Source organism: Molossus molossus, unplaced genomic scaffold (assembly GCF_014108415.1).
Source record: "Molossus molossus isolate mMolMol1 unplaced genomic scaffold, mMolMol1.p scaffold_m16_p_23, whole genome shotgun sequence".
Taxonomy (NCBI): domain Eukaryota; kingdom Metazoa; phylum Chordata; class Mammalia; order Chiroptera; family Molossidae; genus Molossus; species Molossus molossus.
Window position 1 is genome coordinate 23519668 of NW_023425359.1, and position 17171 is coordinate 23536838.

The 17171-nt window shown below is 45.6% G+C and overlaps 1 protein-coding gene across 1 annotated transcript; it reads right to left on the bottom strand.

Moving 5' to 3' along the window:
* Positions 1–1222: 1222 nt before the first annotated feature.
* Positions 1223–16036, bottom strand: LOC118640649 (coagulation factor XIII B chain-like). Its single transcript, XM_036277624.1, has 12 exons — positions 15973–16036; positions 14232–14432; positions 13274–13459; positions 12085–12261; positions 11508–11684; positions 8651–8830; positions 8375–8557; positions 6728–6910; positions 4491–4691; positions 3584–3766; positions 2757–2970; positions 1223–1256 (listed from the first exon to the last, which is right to left on the bottom strand). Exons 1-12 carry the CDS (start codon positions 16034–16036, stop codon positions 1223–1225), a joined length of 1983 nt encoding a protein of 660 aa, XP_036133517.1.
* Positions 16037–17171: the final 1135 nt, after the last annotated feature.

A 17171-nucleotide genomic window follows, 5' to 3' on the forward strand; every position in this document is an offset into this window, starting at 1 on the left:
GGCTCTCGGGTGCTGGTGCCCAGCTCTCGGGTGCCGGTGCCCGTCCCCCGCGGGGGGCTCTCGGGTGCTGGTGCCCTCGGCCCAGCGGGGAGCCCTGGAGCTGGGACCACTCTGCAGAGTTATTCTAAGTTGGGGTGAGCAGACTTTTCTCCATTTTTATTTATTTATTACCTTTATTGTTGAGAGTATTACAGATGTCTCCCCTATTAGTCCCCCGTTGTCCCCTCCACCCGGTTCCCACTCAGGCCCAGGCGGGCTCCGCCTGCTCTCTGTCCACGGGCTATGCACCGACACAGACAACTTCTTTGGTCCACCTCTCCCCTGCCCCACCCTGCCCCCTGAGGTGCAGGTCTGTTCTGTGTCCAGGCCCCTGACGGGAAAGAAGCCAATCAGAGAAAGACAAATATCATGTGAGCTCACTTATATGTGGAGTCTAAGAAACAAAATCAACGGATGAACAAAACAGATCCAGAGACACCGAAGTGAGGGACAGACTGAAGAACCTCGGAGGGAAGGGAGGAAGGGGCCGGAAGAGAGAAACTGGTGTGTTTTGTTTGTTTGTTTGTTTGTTTTTCCCTTTATTGATTTTAGAGAGAAAGGAAGGAAGAGAGAGAAAAACATGGATGAGAGAGAACATCAATTGGCTGCATGCCCCCCACTGGGGATCGGGCCCACAACCTGGGCATGTGCCCTGACGGGGAATCGAACCAGCAACCTCTTGGTTCATGGGTTGACACTAAACCACCGAGCCACACCAGCTGGGCAAAAACTGGTGTGTTTTTTTAAAACCACTGTAGCATCATGTCAAACCGTGACTTCCCCAAGTCTCTTCTGTGTTTAATAAAGTAAATATTCTAATACAATGAACAGTTTCTTATTACAACTGAGTTTATTTTCTTGAATATTGATTTAAAGATTGAATTAAAAATAGTGGACGTAAATGGACAATGGAAGACAGAAAGATTTTGATGCATGGATCAACAGTACAACAGACAGAAGGCAAGTAATCAAGATTAGATCAATCACTCAAACTAGAAATAAAAGGACCTGTTCCGAATTTTATTTACAAGCAAAGAAAATGTTCATCATAAACAATTTAGATTCAAATCTTCAGGCAAGTTAAAACTTAAGAGTTTTCTAATTCAACAGTTTCCTTCTCGAAATTATGTTTCTCAAGGGATTCTCCGATGTGTTGAAATAAGGTTTTTCTTTCTGCCACATTTCATGTCCTGAAGGGTTCTTGATAAGACAGTGTCCTTAGAGAGAGAGAGATTTTTTTAATAAACATCATCTCTGGTTAAATATTTATTACAGTCTTGGCCCTTTGATATTTCATATAATTAGTCTTTTTTTACTAGATACTTCTGAAGCATAAAACCACACTTGAAAAATGATGCCACCAATTTGTTTTTATAGACTCAGTGTCATTTACAACAGTAACACTGGTCCCCCACACACACACACACACACCTTTTTCTAAGTTACTTACTTATTTTTCTCTTAGGAATTAGAAACCCAAGATACATTAAAACATTAAATAGCATAGAACATTTTTCTATTCTGATTTTTAACACAGTTAAAAATTTTAAAAAGTTATACACCATCATTTTATTGTATTATTTTAATGATTTGCTGGGGGGTGGTTATTTTTCATTTATCAAGAAGTAGAAAATAGCCCTGGCCAGTTTGGATCAGCGGTTAGAGCGTCGGCCCGTGGTCCAGAGAGACCCAGGTTCGGTTCCCGCTAAGGGCATGTACCTCGGTTGCTGTCCCTGGCCCTGGCTGGTTGTGCGGGTGGCAGCCACTTGATGTGTCCCTTTCGTGTTGATGTTTCTCTCTCTCTCTCTCTTCCTCTCACTCCCTCCCACTCTATCTGAACAAAAAGTGGGAAAATGTCCTCGGGTAAGGATAAATTAAAAAATAAAAAAAGTAAAAAATATATTTTTAAAACTATCATATGAGGAAACACTACAGTAAGTAATTCCAAATTTGTACATAGAGATGCATTCCTGGTAATAAATACCATCCTTTTAATTATAGTCATTAGCCTGCTCTGCTATCAGCAGAAAGATTGGTACAACTGTGTGTCCGACGTTTATTAATCATTCATGAACCTATACTGGGAAGTGGGAGAAAATGTGATTTCTATCTCAGAACACATAGGCTAATTTTTCCACATTTAAATATTGCACGCACGCCCTGGCCAGCAGTTAGAGCACCGGCCCTTGGACCAAAGAGTCTCGGGTTCAATTCTGGTCAAAGGCATGTACCTCGGTTGCAGTTCGATCCCCGGCCCTGGTGTGGGTTGTGTGGGAGGCAACCAGTTGATGTGTCCCTCTCACATCAATGTCTGTCTGTCTGTCTCTCTCTCTTTCTCTCTCTCTCCCTTCCTTCCTGCCTCCAACTCTATCTAAAAATCAATGGAAAAATAGCCTAATTATTTTTATAATTTATTAAAATAATAATAATAAATTAAGTAAATAAATATTGCACCTATAAATTGATTTATTTACCAAATTGCCAAAGTGTCCCATAGCACACAGTGCTTTGAATTCAGACAACTCAGAAAGCTTGTTGAATTAATTAATACTTCTAGGAGCTTGCTTGGTTTTAAAAAAAATAAAGAAAAATATTGTTCTTCTGTATAATGACCACAAAGTGCAAGTGTTATAGAAGCTAACATTTCTGAAATTTACAATGCGATGGATCTCTCGAGTAACAATATGAGCAAAAAAAAGCTGTAGGCCTCTTGTTACCTCTGTCTTGGAACACATTTTGGGTATTTCAGCTTCCCTTTGTCACAGGGCACTCTGAGTTCAGTTTTAATAACAGACGAGTCCATCATGTAAGTATCTCTCACGCAGAGAAAATGAATATAGTCTCCATGAAAAATAAACGGTCTATTGTCGAAAGTCCATTTCAGGAGTAAATTATTCTGTTGCATTTCAGCCCAAGATAATATGCAGGGCTCTGAAACAGAAAAAAAATAGATACATCTTGCTACATCTTGGGGTGAGCAGGAAGCATTGTGTTGCCAACTACTCATGATGACATTAAAATTTCCAGGCAGGAGAGTGGTAAGGACATTAGTTAAGATTGATATTTAAATCGGAAGAAAACATAATCAGAGCTCCCAGGCCGCATCCTGCCATTTTCACTGTGGTCCTTGGTGGACATCAGTACCTCCGTGAGGATCCTAGCTAATGAGATATTAACTTCCTTTATCTTTCTAGGTGGAAAGGGATGTGCCTTTTTATTTCTACACCGTGCTCATGTTTTCTATTTATAGTACCAATCACACTGGATGGCAGACACTACTGTATATATTTACCTTATCACCATGGCACATTGGTCTTACCCCCACCGTCCATCAGTACCTGGAGGGTGGTGTGTCTGTAACGAGTATTTGTTAGAGCGAGCTGGACTGTAATTATTTATGATCCAGAGGAAAGAATAGAAACCAGTGATTAAATAACACAAACAAAATAACACAAATGTGGCACGTTAAGCCTTGTAAGTAGCATTGAAACAGGAAGTAAAGGTGGTTTTATTTTATTAAATAGAGGTAAATAGTAGCACATACCTAAGCACGATGGTGGTGTGGTCCACACTCCCTCTATGCAGTAGGAATATTTAGACCCTTGTAGGAAATGGTACTGGAAACACCTGTATTCCACTGAGGAACCGTTTTCATAGATGCCAGTTTTTGAACTAATAAAGACTCCATTGTTAATCAGTAGAGGAGAGGGACAGAAGCCTTTGGATTCTGCAAACACATATAACAATGAATTGCTATAATCAGGACTCAGCGCTCTCATAATTGCCAGAGAAATACAATGAAATAGTTCATGGAAAAGCATTTATAAGAAGTAGAAAGTACATGTTTTTAAATTGTCACCTGAGAGCATTTCTGCAATAGTTTCATACTACAGAATTTCCTGTTGCAGTTAGAATCGCATATTATAATATGTAAGTACACACTGAAAATTAGCCAAGTATTGACGAGCATGATTTTATTTTTCCCTTTCTATCTAGCTGAAAGTGAAAATGTATGAGATTCCTCTTGAAACCACACTTCATGTATTCCCTTCCTTATTTTTTTCTTAAAAGTCACAGTTTTAGGTCCAAGGAGTACACAAAACCTGTCTCTACATCAAGCCCCTTTCTGAGAGCACGCTCCCCAGCAAACCCTAAGGAGAGCAATGCATTCCAACACTGGCTTGTTCGAAAGGCGGTGATCCATCCCCCCCATGCCCGGTGGTATTGATCAAACTTCTTGACCTTTCCCTTTGCAAAATTCACTTCTTGAAATTAAATGATGTCAGCTTAGTCACCCTGTTTAAGTGTATGCGTCGACTGGAAACTGATCAGACCATTCCCAGTTTTATACATTAGAAGGTGATGGTGGAGCGTGGCCTTGGGTCTTCCACTTTGAACCCAAGTGTTGACACTGATCACCTGCGAAACTGTAGAAAGCACCGCAGTTTTACCTTTTTTCACACATAAAGGGTACTGCACGCGTCCTCTGTCACACCGCACAGATAATGTAGACGGTGGAGTTGATGGGGATAAACCAAACCCCTGTTTACATGAAAAGTCTATTAAATCTCCATGTAAGATCTCTCCTTCATACTTCCACTTCATCTGTATGTTGTTTCTGTGCATGTCGTCCTGGCTTACAGTGCACGGCTCTGGAAAGCAAAACACTCCTTTAAGTGCTTGACTCATCCGGCAAATAGGGAAGTGATATGTTCTTAAAATAAAAATGACGACAGGCACCAACCGCAACATTTTATATTTAACATTTATCATTATTAAAGCTCCTCAAACACACACATAAGGAAGGATTTACTTTTTATGACTATCAAATGAATGTATACATTCTTTATTATCTTCATTTTATATAGTAAAACCACTTAATTTGTTTTTTATAATTTTACATGCTTCCATTACAGGTGACATACGATATTATATTAGTTTCAGGTGTACAACATAGTGATTAGACATTTATAGAACTTATGAAGTGAACCACCCCCCCATAAGTCTAGTACCCATCTGACACCATCCGTAGTTAATACAATATTATAACCCCTTGCTTTTGTCGTTTAAAAGGCTAGTATTTTAAATTAAATGACTATTTGATTTTAACTTGTAGGGAATTTATCATGCCATTCTCTATTTGTAAAAGTCACAATGTAACATGTTAATTACAACTGTGGTGACCAGTCACATTACTTATAAATGGAACTCTGACTAGCAAAGGTATAAAATGAGGCAAACCTATATAGGCTTGAAATGAGGACAATATTATTTTCTCAAAGTTATTTCAGCTCAGGTAATTATTTAGCTAGCTCCCTCAGTTCTCTACTTGAAATGTGACCGTTAGTTATGCCATGTCCTTTTCTTTGTCTTTATTGAATTTTAGAGAGAGGAAGGGAGAGGGAGAGAGAGATAGAAGCATCGATGAGAGAGAACATTGATTGGCCGCCTCCTGCACGCCCCCCACTGGGGATCAGGCCCACAACCTGGGCATGTGCCCTGACTGGGAATCAAACTGGCGACCTCCTGATGCATGGGTTGATGGTTGACGCTCAACCACTGAGCCACACCGGCTGAGCTATACCATGTCTTAATGCAAAATATATTGAGAATAACTCCAAGCTCGTTTTCATGTGCTCAACAAGATGAAGAAAGGGTGATCAACCATTCAAGTGTAGAAGCAGTAGCAGATACTATCGCCAATACGCGTCCTAAGGAAAGAATTCGATTGATTGGTCTTCTCTCCAAGTGACTTTCTGAGAACAGAAGCAGAGACACTGAGCACTATAATGATGGGAGATTTTAGTTAGGAGAAAGCAACACAAAAGGTGATGAGTCACAGGCCTGGTGGGTGTTGCCAAGTGGTTAGAGCGTCGGCCCACACACGAGAGGGTCACAGGTTCATTCCCAGCCAAGGGCACATCCTGGGTTGCAGGTTGGAACCTGGCCCGGGTCAGGGTGTGTCTGAGAGGCAACCAATCGACATGTCTCTCTGACATCGATGTCTCTCTCTCTCCCTCCCTCCCTTCCACTCTCTCTAACAATCAATGGAAAAATATCCTCAGGTGAGGATTAACAACAACAACAAAGTAATGAGTCACAAAAAATATGCGTATACATAATGCCACTGAAATGCACACTTACAAATGGTAAAAATGATACAATGTTGTTGTCCCTATTTTACCACCATTTTTAAAAGTAGCAGGGTATGAACGAATGTCGTCCTAGACTCTAAACTACTGGGGATTCTCTACTTACAGAAATAAGGGAAAAAAGAAAAGGATTTATACCAAATCATTATTTCCACACTATAAAGCCTTGTGTGAAAATTGCTTAAAAATACAAACACAGAGCAAAAGAAAAATCCACATGTTCTGTTATAAGAGTAACAGGCTCCAGGGGTCTCATGTACAGCATGGGGACGACAGCCAACAGCATTGTTTTGTGTACTCGAAAGGTACCAGACAAGCAGATATTAAATGCTCTCATTAAAAATAGCAACAAAACATGGTAATTACGTGAGGGCCATCTTAAGTAACATAACTGTGGGAATCACTTCACAATACTATACGAGTTTATCAAACCATCGCACTGAACACCTTGATCTCATGCAATGTTACACATCAGTTGTATCCCTAAAGCCGAGGAAAAGCTTTTTTAGGAGATGTCGACGTGTTTTCTGTCTTACCTAAGCACACAGGTGGGGGTGTCCAGTGTCCGTAGTCACAGTAGGACATCTGTGTTCCCCTCATTATGTAATATTCATTGCACCTATATTCCACAGAGGCCCCGGCAGCGTATCTCCCCGATAACTGATCAATAACAGCTCCGTTCGTTATGTTGGGTGGGGGGTTACACGTCTCAATGTTTTCTAAGAAAAAGATTATTTATAAAATCAATATGAACTTATAACAGCATAATGATATACTAGACTTCCCCAGACGACAGTGTCTCACTATTTGTATCTTATAACATAGACAACTGATTCCTAAATTCACCAGGAATGAGAAACGCGATGGAGCTCAGGTATCTTCCAGGTTGACTAAGACCAGGTGGAGAAGGAAGGTTTTCCACCTTTCTTGCCTGTGAGTGACTGGTGATGTCGATGTTCTTCATGGATGGAAGGGTAAGCAATGCTCGCTACCCTGAGAATCAGGGTCAGATCTAAACCTGTCCCTGTCATTATCCCCAGGAGCGGGGACGAGCCGGCTGTCCCTTCAGTGGAATGAAGACCAGGCACGTCTCCGAAGGGGAGTGGAGGGCTCTGAAGGGCCCCCGTGAGTGTACGATGGCAGGACTGCGGAGTCAGAGCAGAGTGCTCTCTCCTGACCTTGTGGGGCACAGAGGGAGAGGAGGTCATCCAGATAACGGCCGGTCACTCCTTCCAACAGGTCCTTGTTTTCTCGAATGAGGCAGAACATCACCAGCATCAACCACCTGGGCTGCTTCTGGTTAACATTTAAAACCTGTTCCTTATAACACACTCACTTGGAAAAACTAACTAACTAACTAACTAACTAACTAACTAACTAGTAGCCCTGGCTGGTTTGGCTCCGTGGTTAGAGCATCAGCCTGTGGACCAAAGGGTTGCGGGTTTGACTTCCAGTCAAAGGAAGGTAGTTGGGTTGCAGGTTCAATCCCCTGCCCGGTAAGTTCCTGCAGGAGGCAACTAATCGATGTGTTTCTCTCTCTCCCTCCCTCCCTTTCACTCTCTAAAAATCAATGGAAAAATATCCGCGGGTGAAAATTAACACAAAACACCAATAAATAAACAAATAAATAATAAAGCCCATGAGTCAGGGCATCAAACCAGTGAGAGCAGCGAACCTCGCCCCTAATGCACATTCGAAAGGGCTGTGCCTGCCCGGGGACCCACGCGGGCGGCCGTCCTGGGCCCGGGGACCCACGCGGGCGGCCGTCCTGCGCCCGGGGACCCACGCGGGCGGCCGTCCTGCCCCCCGGGGACCCACGCGGGCGGCCGTCCTGGGCCCGGGGACCCACGCGGGCGGCCGTCCTGCCCCCCGGGGACCCACGCGGGCGGCCGTCCTGCCCCCGGGGACCCACGCGGGCGGCCGTCCTGGGCCCGGGGACCCACGCGGGCGGCCGTCCTGGGCCCGGGGACCACGCGGGCGGCCGTCCTGCGCCCGGGGACCCACGCGGGCGGCCCTCCCGCACACGGCTCCCTACATTCACAAACAACCACAACAAGGAAACCCAAAACCAGCGAGCGCCTAACTGTTCCAGGCAACGGGCTCTCGCCCTAAGGACGCGGGTTCACTTGAGAAGGAAACACTTGGCCCCGCAGCCTCAGCTGTGGGTGTCGCTTCACGCGTACCCACACACTCGGGGGGGGTTGTCCACCTTCCACGCTGGCAGATTATTTCCTTCGGCCCCAGGCGGTGGAAGCCGCGGCTGCAGACGTAGGTCACTCGGTCCCCACTGCGATACGCCTCGGAGGGCAGGTGCACGGCCCCGTTCTGCACCGGGGGTGGCGCCTCGCAGGCCACCTTCTGTTCCTCTGCAAAGGCACAAGTTCAGGGGGGGACGTCACTGAGCAGGAGGGCCCGCCACCTTCCTTCCAGGCAAAGCGTGGGGGGCGGGGGGCGCTCACCGACGCACTGCGGAGGCTCCGTCCACTTGCCGTTGTCACAGCGTATTTCCTCCGGTCCCTGGATCTCGAAATTCAGCTCGCACTCGACCCGCGCTGTCTCCCCGTCACGGTACGTGGTCGAGGGCGCTTGGATTTTGGCTTTTACGGGCAGAGGTGGAGGAGGACATCGGTTTCTTTTTCCTTGGGGAAAAACAGCAGCAGATTAAGCCATGTGATTACCAAAAAACAGTGCTTAAGGGTCAGGAGGCACTGCCCGAGCCAGTGCGGCTCAGTCGGCTGGGCGTCGTCCCATGCAACGAAAGGTTGTGGGTTCGAGTCCCAATTGGGGCACGTGCCCGGGTTACGGGCTTGATCCCCAGCAGGGGGTGTGCAGGAGGCAGCCGATCCATGTTAGTGTTTCTCTCTCATTCATGTTTCTCGGTCTCCTTTCTCTCTCTCAAAAAAAAATCACTAAAAAATATTTTTGAAAAAAGATTCATCCAGGCCGGTGTGGCTCAGTGGACTGAGCAGCGCCCCAGGGTCTGAGAGGTCCCAGTTCCATTCCTGGTCAGGGCACATGCCTGGATTTAGGGCTCCATCCCCAGTAGGGGGCGTGCAGGAGGCATTCAATCCATGTTTCTCTCTCACATCGATGTTTCTCTCTCTCCCTTCCTCTGTCTCTCTCTAAAAAAATATCAATAAAAACATATTTAAAAAAAAAAAAAAAAAAAGGATTCAATAGGCATTTTCATTGTGCCAAGTATCATAGAAGTATGGCAGACAGACTCTCGGGTCACCCCCTTGATCCCCACCTTCTGATGTTCAATTCCTGGTTATACTGGTTCCCACGAGGAGGACGTGAGACTCGCTTCTAAGCAACAGCCCACAGCAAAGATGATGGGGTGGACGAGACACAGCTACGGACACAAGGTTTGCAAAGCAACGTGGCAAGGTCATTCTCGCGCAGAGACTGTCTCCGGCTGGTTTGTGACAAGCGAGCTGCCACGCTGTGGTTTCTAGAGGGCACGGGGCACGGGCACGGGCACGGGGGCTGCCTCCACGGGCAGCCGGGAGCAGCTGAGGCCCTGACTGCAGACAGAGCCTGCGGGTCCTGAGTGCTGCCAGCAACCACGCGACTGTGGGAGCCTGTTCGGCCCAGTGGAGTCTCCAGAGGCTGCAGCCCCACCCACAGCCGGGTCCAGCTTTGCTGGACACCGAGGCTCAGGGACCAGTTAAGCTCCGCCCTGAATCCCGGCCCACAGCAACCGGCCCGTGTGTGCAGTTTAAGCGGCTACGTTGTTGATGACGTGGCTTTGCACCAATAGAAACCTGACCAGCAAGCATTTCACCGCCCTGAGCCCTCTGACCCTCCAATGAACGTGAGTGGGCACTGCCACGTCTCCCAGGTTACAGAGCAACTGCAACTTGGGAAGCGGGTAAGTGCACCTGAGTCTCCCTGAATTAAAATCTGCCCCTGACGATTTTGAAATACGGACTGTCTGCATGTCCTGCAGCTGCTTCGGCAAATTGCCACAATTTAGTGGCTTAAAATAGCACAGATTTGTTCTTTTACAGTTCTAGAAGCCGAAAGTCCAGGCTCAGCTCCACGGGGCTAAAATTGGGGTGTCAGGGGAGCCGAGTTCCTTCTGTTGGCTTAGGAGAAGACAGGAGTCGCCTGTCCAAGCTTCTGGAGGCCGCCTGCATTCCTGGCTCATGCGTGACCCCTACTTCCGGTCACCCCATCTTCTACTTCTTTGTCCCGTCTGCTTCCTCTTCTGTGATCCAGCCTTCCTCTGCTCCCTCCTTGTGGATATCTTGGGGGGGGGGGTGGGCAGTATCCAGCCTGCCCTGTCTCTGAGGACTAGTGACCAGGAGAAATAATGAGCAGGTGGCCGTGCTGACCAATTTGGATGGAGGGAGTGTGGATGGGGTGACGGTAGATCTGCCATTTGTGTTTGAAATAATGCAACCATTTGCTCACCGTTGTCCTCTCTACTCGGACACCGGGCTGTTGAGCAACACTGGAAAGCTTTTTAAAGAATTATTAAACAAAGCATTCAAGTAACTGTTGAGTGCATTTGAAGAATTCCGATAGCGCCGGGCACTCCACTGCAAACCCTGGTCTGCTCCCTCTTGGGTTCCTCTTAGCACCTATTTCAGATCTTCAGCACCCTCTTCCTGTCTTTCTCCCACCTCAGTCATGACCCTGTTTTCTAGAACACAGAGAACACAGAGGCTGTCTAGCCCCTGGCTTCTTCTCCCCACCCCTCCCCAGTCCTCCAACTCCTGTCCAGCTCTGAAAGCCCAGCTTGAAGAGTGTCCGCACACCCATCAGAACCGGTCATGACTGTTCAGGTCCTTTGACACCTGCCTTTGTTATTCCCTGGGCCACATGGTATCAGTGGTTTTTCCCCATCTGTTTCCTTTGCTAGAGGTAAGTCCTCCTCCACAGCGCTTCCGGCATGATTAACAGCTGTTTAAAAGCTGTATCCACTCAACGATGTAATATAAAACGTAAGCTTTCTTTAGATGAACTGTATTTAAGTTGGCTGAAACCAACATTGATGTAAAAGACAGTATTTACTTGAATTAGAATTAGAGGCTTTTTTCCATAGAATCAGAGCTGATGAAGATACCCTACTTGGGCCAGAATTGTGTATGGTGCCAGGTGCTGGAAATCTTGGGGGGACCATATAAAGTACATGACTGTCCAACCACCCTGCTGGACACCTGGAACTAATACACAATAATACTGAATGTAAACTCTAATTGAAAAAAAAAAAAATGGAACTTAAAAGAATCAAGCATCACAGTATTTTATCAAAAAGAGAAAGAAGACATGATTGTTTATTTCTCTGCGTGAAATTTTAAAAATTACCTTCGCAGACAGGAGAGTCTGGGTACCAGCCAAAGTGATAGCACTGAATTAAATCAGATCCACTTAGATAGTAATTTTCACGGCAGAAAAACTGAACGACATCCCCTTCTTCATAGGTTTGCTTGACAGGGAGAAAATAACCATTTTCTATTTCTTTTAACGAAGAGCATTTGAATTCTAAGAATGAACAAACAAACACGTTAAACTCCACGGAAGCGTTACTTTTTCCGCTAGAACAAGACTCACCTGCCACGTACCTGGCATACCTGGGATAGAAATGAGCACGTTTGTCACATTTCATGATACAAATGAGAGCTTGTCAAATTATCTATTTATTAAAGATCATGAGGCTAATTTGAATTGAATTATCTGAGCTAGAAGACGGGATTTTTTATTTTCTATCAGAGAGCTTTCAAGGGTCACAGCCTACTGTCAACACAATCGAAACCAGAAGCGAAAAAAAAAAAAGAAAAAAGAAGGATGAAATTGAACATAATTAGCATCACATAATTGACATGCACTTGTGTCCAAGAGGAGTGTCCAGGGTGGAGGAAGATGTGTTCCAAGGAGAACCTACTGGTGCATGTCGGTGGGACAGACCAGCCGTGCGTGTGACATTCGGCCTCCTCCGTCGTCCCTCCCCCCGCCGTGTAGTAGCCAGGATCACACTGGTAGCGGACCGTGTCCCGCACTCGGAACATTTTCTGCGTGGTGGAGTAATTCCCATGCTGTAACTCGGGAGCCAGACATGTCTCTAACAGAGAGTACAGTGACATTTTAGGAACTCGATCACTAACCCTAGAAGAGCCCAGAGAAATCCCCAAGCGAATTTTCCCTGAGTCTTAAGAACAGAGGGCGGAACCCACCCCTGGAAGAAATGAAAAGGGGTCGGACGGTTCTGCCTCCGTCTCCCCTTGTTCCACACCCCTGTGTCCGGCCCCGCCCTTCTATTCTTCCATGTGGAGTCTAGTGTATTTGACCGAAGGCCACAGCTCGACGGAAGGTGGGTGCAATAACAGTTATGTGCATCCGTGGATTTGCACAATTTAAACAACTAACAACACGCTCACAAAGTGGGAGCTTTCACGTTACTGCAGTGTCCTAAGCACCTCTGTATTGGGTGACAGTACACAATACTGCATGCTGTCCCGACCTCTTCTCTAGAGGAGGAAGAGTCACGGAGGTATGTGCTAGACACGGCTTTATCTGAGGTTTTTTTCCTTTTATTCCGCCTCAGCTTTTCAGTAGTATAAAATGAGTTCTCTGCTGGCCAAGGCGTGTTGTGGGAGCTGGAAACTGTGGGCGGGGGAAATGCCTGGCATTTGAGGAAAACAATATAATCACTCCTTACTTTGCAGACATGATGAAAATTTCGATTCTGTTCAATAAAAATGCCCATCCAGCCCTGGCCTGTGGGTCTCCATGGTTTAAAGCATCGGCCCTATGACTGAAGGGTTGAGGGTTTGATTCCCGGTCGAGGGCACGTACCTGGGTTGCAGGTTCGATCCCCAGCCCTGGTCGGGGTTGTGCGGGAGGCAACCAATGGATGTGTCTTTCTGACATTGCTGTTTCTCTCTGTCCCTCCCTCCCTCCCTTTCACTCTAAAACAAACAAACAAACAAAAATCAATGCAAAAATATCCTCAGGCGAGGATGAACAAAAAAGAAAATCAATCAATCAGTCAATGCAAACACCCATCAATATAAGAAGGGAGTAGCCTCCAAGCTCTTATCTTCAGTGGTAGGAAATGATCGTCAAGCACGTACCATGCTCCTTCCTACAGGCCGGTTGAGAAGACCATCCGTCCTTCAGACACTGTACCACCTCTTCATCCTGCCCCCCGGCGGTTTTGTATCCCGAGTCACAACCGTAACGCATGCTCTCTCGAATTGTGTACAATAATTTTGAATCAGAGATGTGACCGTTGACCAGGTCAGGCCTAGTGCATTTTTCTACAGGAAAAAAATATCTTTCCTTAACTTCATGCCATGAAGCTTGTCCTCTACTAAGTCGTAAAAACTAAAGGCACACAGTTTATGTCAGGCTTGGGGTGTTCGGGAGGAAAAGGTTCACCCTACAATGCCTCGCCTTGGTTTCATTTTGGAGACATCCTGCCTGTCCTTCATCAAGCGCGTTATGAAAACTGACTCCGCGTGATGCGCACATTCTCGGCATGTGTTCATTTCGGCTCTTTCTGCCATTCCCATCTCTCCCTGTCTACGGGGAGGAGATCCATCCGAGAGCTGACCACTCACTGTCATTCACAGCAAATAAAAGGACATGGTCCGCACTTACTTCCTACTCTGTCGAGTCACTGTGCCTGCTGACTGCCGACAGCACCCACGAGAGCCCACCCTACCTGATGGACCCTTCACTAGTCTGCAGATGTCCATCTCTTGTCTGGCTTCCTCCTCGTCACTTAAAGTAACTCGCTCTCGTCTCTGTTCCCTCAACGTGCTGAGTAACAATGTCAGGCTTTATGTCTATTCTCTTCACAGGGGATCATTAACAAGTGAAGAAAATAATGTTTTCATGAGAAACATTATTTGCAGAATTTCAGAATATGCCTTCATGTTGTAAAAAAGACAAACAGACAGTGGGCCGGCTATTTCGTTGCGATCTGATGAAAGGACCGGCCACCTGCCGCCGCGAATGGACCCCTTGCATCGGCAAGCGAGGGACTGGGGTGACCCAGCCGTGAAGCCCACACGCTGACTGACTTACTGAAGCATCTGGGTTCTGGGGACCAGCCTGCTGCTGTGCACGTCGTTTTCGCCTCTTGCTTCCCCTTGTCCGTTGTGTAGCCAGCCAAGCAGGAGAAAGACAGTTTTTGGTCTATGCTCATTGGAAAGTAGAAACTTTCAAAAGTGTAGAAATACGGGGCAATCCTCCCATTGTGCACACTAGGAAGACCACAGGGTTTCTCTGAAACAAGTCAACAGTCAAGCTGAGCATCGAGACACGTGTCTGAAACATGACCCCTGCGGCCAAGCGACATCCCCTGTCCTCGCAAGGCAGACATGCTGGCTGCACTTATTCTCATCAACCTAAGTGTTTCAGGACTTGGGTGACCATCCTCTTCCGTCAGAATTGACCTGCCAGGGCCGCCGGGCAGCCCCCGCCGGGACAGCGGTCCCTGACTTCACAAGACGGAGCTTTCTGCGGAACAGCACGCAAACCAGTGATGCTACACTCTCGAGACAGAAAAGTGACCCCGAAGGAAACAATGCGTGCAAATATTATCTTACGGGGGAATTACCGGCCTCCCATTTGTTTCGCTTAATTTGAATTGCAGATCCCTTTTTCTTCCTTTTTCTTTCTTTTTTGGTGAATCCTCCCCCGAGGATGTTTTTCCATTATTTATTGATTTTTAGAGAGCGTGGAAAGGGGAGGGAGAGAGAAAAACGTAGATGTGAGAGAGAATCATCAGTTGATTGGTTGCCTCTCGCATCACCACGACCAGAGCCGGGGATCGAACCTGCAACCCAGATACAAGCCCTTGACGGGGAATCAAGCCCAAGACCCTTCAGTCTGTGGGCTGACACTCTAACTGCTGAGCCAAAGGGGCCAGGGTGCAGATCCTCATTTTGGTAGAAAATTTGTAGTAAACTATTGAACTGAAAGGGAATTATTATTCATGAGGATATTTGATTTCAACACACTCCCTCGGGTGTTTATTTTAGGAAAGTCTTATTGGTGTGGCTCCCTAGTTTTCCTACTCAGTCTCACCGACATTTAATGACCGGCCTGGTTTCTTATCTCTGCGGCCTGATTATATCACACGAATCTCACACGAGGGGATCTGTCTGTAAACACTCCTTACGATTACAGAGTCCACAGCTACTGGATTGTCTAAACTGTTGTCCTGCGCAACCGCTGAGACAGCTTCTCCCCTCTCAAAAGCGTCCTTGTTGGCAAAGTCAATAAAGGGCCCTCCTACTAATCGCCACTTAATGACTTCAACCACTGCATAAATTAGGATTAAAACCATCAGGAGCTGCAGAGCTTTCTGGTACTTTCTGGTTCTTCTCCTCCCCTCCCCCAAACTCCCCACATGAAGCTCTCACTTTACGAACCCAGGCTTTGCAGAGTTAGGGACGGATTCTAGCATGAAATGAGAATTAAGGCTAACACACAACTTCTGAAGAGTAGTGCTGGCGGCCGGATCTCCCTTGAAAAGATTTACAGCTTGGTCTTCTGTGCCCCAAACCTAGAGATACAAAGTGTTTTTGGTCTTGTTCTGTTTTTCTAAGTTATGTTGCTGTAAGAATAATTCACTCGTTTTTCCCAAAGGAACACAATTGATCTAAATATTATAGCAGATTATATTTATAAGAAGTATGTTTTTTTTTAATAAAATGGATACATAAAAATGAAATACTACATTAAAAGCTCAAGTGAAATGAAGGTTAGAATTTCCTTTTATAATTTTGAGAGAATAAAGAGTATTAAAAGTTCATTTTACCTTCTGCATAGAGTTCTCCTGAGATGACTAATATGATAAAGACGGCCAAGTCTTTGGACCTCATCTTCAGTGGTGAGTTTAGCAAAGATTTCTAACAATTCAGAAGCCCTGGGGACTTGTCATTAAGTACTCAGTACTTCCGAGGAAGAAGTTAATTATTTACAACATCGAAGTCCTTTTCTAACAAGCCTTATATTTCAGCTAAAATGTTTTCCACTAATATTGAAATAATGCAACTGTGCTCACTGACAATACTTTTCAAGCCAGAATTCAACAAGAACATGATGACCAATAATGGAAACAATAGCAGCAGCAGGAGGAATAATTAACTCAGGCTGCATAAAAAATAAACTGGATAAATTTTCAACTTGATTCCCTATTATAAGTCCACAGAGTAAAGTTCACCACCGATTTCTCTACCGCAGCTGATCAAATGAAGAGATGAACTTGGGAACATGAGATCACAGACACCTGGTGTTACACACGGTGGGATCTGGGTCACCCTGCTTAAAGAAAACTGACCTGAATAATCTTAAGCAATGACAGCGTGATATTATTGATCACAACAGCTAATGTTCCGCGGCAGGTGCACCGTGTTATCACTGTTCTGAGCTCCCACCAGGCACCAGGTCATGGTGTACTCTTGTGTGCATAGCAATGAAAACATAGGTCAAAATGACTGCCCTTGGGAGTCTCATATGTTTTAATGGGTTTCATTTTATTTTTTAATTATTTTTTAACTCATCTCTATTGTTGAATTTATTACAGATGTCCCCCGTTTTTTCCCCATTGACCCCCTCCTCCCCAGTCCCACCCCCTCCTGCCTTCCCCACACTATTGTTGGTGTCCATTGGTTATGCAGACATGCATAGAAGTTCTTTGGTTTATCTCTTCCAACTTCCCCCCACCCCTTTTTCCCTTTGAGGTTCATCAGTCTAACAACAAATTTGTACTTCTTAATTCCTTCATCTTTTTCACCCATCCCTCCAGCCCCCACCCATCTGGCAAGCAAAAAAATGTTCTCTCTATCTATGAAGTCTGTTTCTGTTCTGCTTACTCATTTTGTTTGTAGATTCAGTTGTTGATATGTATTAATTGCCATTTTATTGTTCATATTTTTGTTCTTCTTCTCCTTCAAGAAGACCCTTCAATATTTCATAGAATACTGGTTTGGTGGTGATGAACTCCTTTAGCTTTTT